Here is a 5,532-nt window from a genome sequence, read left to right as displayed (position 1 = left end):
AATCCACTCACCTCAGCCTCCCAAAGGTGCAGGATTACAGGCTGAGCCATCGAGCCCAGAGTGAAAGCAGTTTCTATTCAAAGTTTACAAGGTCTGAGACACTGTGCTTGCTAAAATATCACAAGAAGCTTGGAAATGTTAAGTGTTTTGCCCTTCCCCGCCCCAAACCAGAATCTCTGCAGAATACGTCATCTTTTCTCCCAGAGAGAGTTCTTTCCTTTATTTTTAAACTCTTCACGGCCCTGAAGCACCCCAAGTGCTCACTCTGCCACTCTTAGGACGAGCACAGACACGGAATAACTGACCAAACTCACTCCACCGCCGGGTTGCCACTAAGAGTCCGGCCACGTTTTTTTTGTTCGTAAATACTTGTGAATGTGAGGACAGCGCTACTCGGCAGAATACAACTTCCTACCGACCCGTGGCCTACCAGCCCAATCAACTGTTAGTCAGCACGCTGATTTTCCTAACTTTTAGAACATGCTTCTAGCCTCACGTGTCTTGTCAACTGCAAAGTCGATCGGCACAAGGAGTGCGAGTTGGAGAGTCACGCGTGCAGCTCCAGAACTGGAGACTCGAGCAGCTCAACAGACATGGCCTACCCCATCTTCCCAATGGCAGCACAGTGGGGACAGGAAGCAGCACGGGCAACTCTGACTGGGCCACTCATGTGCAAGCTGCGATAAATCCTCTGCCTTGAGCAAGGCTGCCCGTGTGCCCGCAGCTGTGGGCAGAGCCAGACACCTACCCAGTCTACTCTGTGGGTGACTGTGGAGGTCACAGAAGACAAACCACCACTGAAAACTGTTAATTGCTGTGCAAATTGAAGCCACCCATGACAATTTATAGCATGGCTTCATCAGCGTGCTGAAAAGAGACACGAGTAAGCTAAATGAGGCTTATGTATGCATTTACAGTACATCTCGCTCCCAGAAATATCAAGTGAGGTAATACCAAGTCATATGACAGAAAGAAAAAAAAAAACAACTTCAAGATCATACCGCCACACATACTAGGCATGGCCCTGGAAACAGCCAGACTCACATCAACTTGCTATTTTTTAATGTACCCGAACACTCTGATGGTATCAGAATTGCTTCCATTTTTCATGAGAAGTGTCTACCTCTCTATTGTAGAGATATCTAGAGTTTACCATCTACACGGACAGAGATGGGCAGGCAGGGATCTATAAAAGGCTCTAAGGTGAAAAAAAAAATTCTTAGTGCTACCATAAAAGATTTAAGTATCTATTACCATTCCTGTTTCATTGCCTTTTCAGTAACCAGCCACAAATGGGAACAGAGAGAGTAAGGGGAAGGCTTATCAGGAAGTGTTGACACAACATAAACACACGGACTGTGGGCACCACACCAAGGAAGGAAACCACAATTATACCATTGATTTGGATGCACTTTCACTTTAAGACTTCCAGATGGAAAAGTCAGTGGTGAGATGTGACACTGAAATCTCTGAACCTCACTCCTTTGACAAAACCCGTTGAAAGGTGGTAAGGGAGAGCGGTCGTCACACTGGAGACGAATCTTAACGGCATTAAAGCTCTCTGCGCCGAAAGTTTCCCCATCACTGCATTTTTTTCGGTAACAAAGATGTTGTCAGAAATGACAATTTTTTTGTGTCCCCTGATGATGCCTTGCTAGCATTTGGTTATAAGCCATAAAGCAGGAATAATTTCAGCCTGTCAGGAGTCTTGCTAATGCCCAGTTTCCCCCTAGAGAGAATTCCTGTCAAATCTAATGAGAGCTCCAAAGGCCCTCTCTACAATAATGAGCACTTAGGCCATGCTGGTGATCAGGCGGCAAAAAGCATCAATTTGAGCCTGGCTACACCCTGGGGGCCAGACGTCACCAGTTTTTAATAAGAATTATGATTACTAGCTGCACCAAATGCCTCCTCAGAACTTATTATTAATGTGTGACATTCAGAAGGATGTTTCTCAAATGTAAGACCACTTTAAACTGAATTACAGCACTACTTTGCACACCACTCTAGTTAAGGGTCTGTCAGCATTTACAATATAAACTAAATTTCAGGGGGCTCAATACCCTACAATGAAGAACATGGTGTCTCTCGGCTTTTCGCATTTTTCAAATTATTGAGCCAATTATACACAGCAGATTATTAATGCATACAAGCTCAGGGACAGACAGTATGTACCCACAAATGCCTGGTGCAATACAGAGAAATTCACCAGAAAACTATCTTCATACTACAGGGCTTCTAACCAACTTTGCCCCTTCCTGCTCCATTTTTCCCACATGATAAAGAGGTCATTGCAACATGTAACCTACAGGAACCCAGAAGAATTACACACCTCTTTTAGCTCCTCCAATAAACCCAGCACAAGTATACAACATCACAATGGGGTGGTTTCCTTTATAAAAAAGTCAATGAGGTTATCAAATCCTTTGAGTTTATGGGTTTAAGAAAGAGGTCAGTCTCCTCTTACTCTTCCAGAATATTTGTGACCATAAAACATGTCCTTCAGAGCAAGTTGAAAAAAAAAAAAGTCCCATGTTAGAATTCCTAGGCCAAGTTATTTGCATAATTCATTTAGATGGCCATAGATGCTAGCCATAGATATTCTAGCTCATTTCCTATCAACAAGTTACAATTGCCTCAATAAGGCACTAGCCATTAAAACACACAAAAACGAAGGCACAAACGCAACATAAACTAGGCTACCAACTTTGCAAATCACAGTAAAATCTGCATTTTTAAAGGCCCAATTATATTAATGAAAGGCCCTGAACATAGCTATCTCCTTCCAAACACATATCTAAGAACAGATCTAATGTACACGATGGTAACTTAACATTATGAAATCTATGATGAATTAAAAATCAAAGAGTGCAGAGTTACAAAAGCAGAATTCAACTCTGAAACACACTTGCTTAATGAAAGTCTCTGAATATAAGGAAGATCTGAAGGCTGAACTAATCAATTTCTCCACTGTGCCCCAGCCGGTCAGCCATGCTCTTTAATTTAATGAAACAAGGGTTTGAGATGAAATAGCACATATACATCAAGTAAGAATTGTATTGTTGCACTTTGAAATGTGTCCAACTGTGCAACTTCATCTGATGATAATTTTTTAAGAGGCAATCGATTTCTAAAAGACTTATTGTACCAGCGTCTTGATGAAAAAGTGAATGTCAGCATATCTCCAGAATACTTACACCCTGCCATTAATGCTTTCTTTGGCAGACAATGACTACTCAATCGAGGGTCCTTTGGGCTGAGCAATCATTTAGCTTTTCTTCTCTTATGAGGTCCTTAGTGCCTTGTTCCAGCTCAATACTCTTTTTATACACCATTATAGTAGCCATAAGTGTGAATTTTATGGGAACTTGCAAACTCATAGTCATAGCTAGAGCTTTCCAGTCACTAATCTTTTCATGCTTTTAAAACCACTAAGACCAAAGCAACTCCCAACATATGCTCTGGCCATAAAAGGATGCTTTTTTTCACCTCTCAACTTGCGACAACTGACAAATTTTTCAAAAACTTGTTTGCTAATAAGTCACTAATCCTGAGTGTCGCTTCATGCAGCCCAGAGCATGAAGAGAGCACTTCACAGAAGGTCATACACCTTGTTTATTCTAAAGAAACTCCAGATACCCTTCTTCCCCCTCCCCCACAGGTCCAAACTTAGTTGCAAAGGAGCACAAAAACATTAACTTCTGAACTTCTGCAGCTCTCCAGGATACCCAAATCTTTCAAGAGGAGGAGAAATCCAAGCAGGTGGAAAAGTAAACTTAAGAGTATCAATTCCCATCCGTCACCTATAAACAAGCTAGTTTAGTTTACAGTTTCCAAACACCTCTCACCTAGTCATTTAAACATTAGGCAATTGTTAAGAAGCAACCTTTGCTGAAGAATACTACCCTCCAACTTGCAGGAGGGGAAACCAAGGCAGGATAATCGGCATACACATCCCCAACACCCAGAGCCCACGACTGAGAACACAAAGCCAGTACTGTAAAATCACATGAACTGATTTCTCGTTTCAGCTTAAGGTTTAACTAAAGCTTACCTGTTTATGCATTTCAATGTTTAATCCATATGACATTTCATAATACTGAAAAGAGAAAAAAGAATCAAGCATTTCATTAACTCACGTTTTTTATAATCTAACACGTTTGCTAGTATCATATGAAAAGGGAAAAAGTCCAATCTTTGATACCTACCATCACATAGTGCCTCTGCATTTCTGTCTTTTCACTTGCCAGTTTCTCACATTCCAATTTAAGGCTATGAAAACAAAACAGGCAACTTAACGTAAACATTATGTCACTTGTTTTAACATCTGCCTCACATATTTGCACTTCAAGTAAAAACACAGACCAATTTGGAAAAGCCATAAACTATCAAGGTAAACACCCAAAAGCTTTGTCCTTACACTTAATAGGGCAAAGGAATCACATGAACAGTACACAGTACCCATTCAGCTACCATTCTTCTTCTGGGTACATAGCTGGTCAGATGCCCAAAATAAAAATCTGTCAAAACCTGACTGATTCCTCCTCGTGGTCATCTGTTCCCTACCTCCCTGCATCAAAGTTTGTTTTTCTGGCCTCCCCCAAGATCTGGTCTTTGCACAACGATCAGTCTTAGCCATAGGCTGTGCCAACTTTGCCAACTCAAACAGTCGCTAGGTTTGAAAACTGTACCTGTTTAAAGTGACTTCTACAATTGCTGGTCCCTTTCAAAACCTTTGGTTTCTAAATCCCTGCCAAAATATGTCAAGTAGCTACTGCAATAAAGTGGGTTGAAGTTCTCCCTACTCGGTAAACACAGTGTGTGCAAATGCCTGAGCTCCAGAGATACTATCTACAAGTAGACAAAAGGTCAATAACCAGAAAGCCCCTGACAAAATAAGAACTCGCACCCAAGCCACTTAGCCTTAACTGTGCTTCTTCTCCAGCATGGCAAAAGTAAAAATTGTCAATACTGTTAGTTCTTAGCTCGAATCAACTACAACTTCACAGGACCAAGGGAAAGAAGCTAACCTCCCTGGGAAGCTCACTCCTGGTAGGGCACTTTACAAATATCTATGTGTCGCTCTCAACGCACGAAGAAACTAAGGCTGAGATGGATAAAACCGTGACTCTACTCCCTTGTCCTACCCAAGCCAACCCAGCAGGACGCCAAAGCAGGTGAGCTTGCCCCTGCATACGACCTGGCTCCCTCGTCATCCCCAGCGAGGGGCTCTGCTACAACCGTTTAGCCCTCCTTGATGGACTTTGCCTCCGACAACCCAATTTCCTAGCATGGCAAACAGCGATTTCAACATGGCTTTGCTTGCCTGAACCCACACTCCGGGCTGAGGCATCGATTGAGCCACCGTTTCAGCTCAGCCTGTTGAAAAACAAATACATGAAGTGCAAATATTGACGGTTCTCATGCAACTCCTGAAGACGCGAGAAAGGACTCCCAGAACAACAGCGAGCGGGCAGAAGGGAAACAATGGGAGGAGGAGGAGACGAGAGGAGGCGGCCCGGGAAGAGCCAG

General features: G+C 42.7%; 1 protein-coding gene across 16 annotated transcripts in view; it reads right to left on the bottom strand.

Annotated features, from left to right (window-relative positions):
• TLE1 (transducin like enhancer of split 1) overlaps window positions 1-5,532 on the bottom strand; it is a 97,723-nt gene that overhangs the window by 91,408 nt on the left and 783 nt on the right. For 15 of the 16 annotated variants that reach the window (XM_021711261.1, XM_021711260.1, XM_021711265.1 and 12 more), the window contains exons 2-3: window positions 4,209-4,272; window positions 4,055-4,099 (exon numbers count right to left, since the gene is read on the bottom strand). In XM_021711261.1, the coding sequence (XP_021566936.1) occupies window positions 4,055-4,099; window positions 4,209-4,272 (109 nt within the window). The remainder of the gene's footprint in view (window positions 1-4,054; window positions 4,100-4,208; window positions 4,273-5,532) is intronic. The other variant, XM_021711268.1, reaches the window with a different exon arrangement.

This window comes from Carlito syrichta, unplaced genomic scaffold, assembly GCF_000164805.1.
Source record: "Carlito syrichta isolate Samal-C Ts95f unplaced genomic scaffold, Tarsius_syrichta-2.0.1 Scaffold301970, whole genome shotgun sequence".
Lineage (NCBI taxonomy): Eukaryota > Metazoa > Chordata > Mammalia > Primates > Tarsiidae > Carlito > Carlito syrichta.
Note: the sequence above shows the minus strand (reverse complement) of the source record. Positions and strands in the feature narration are given on the sequence as shown.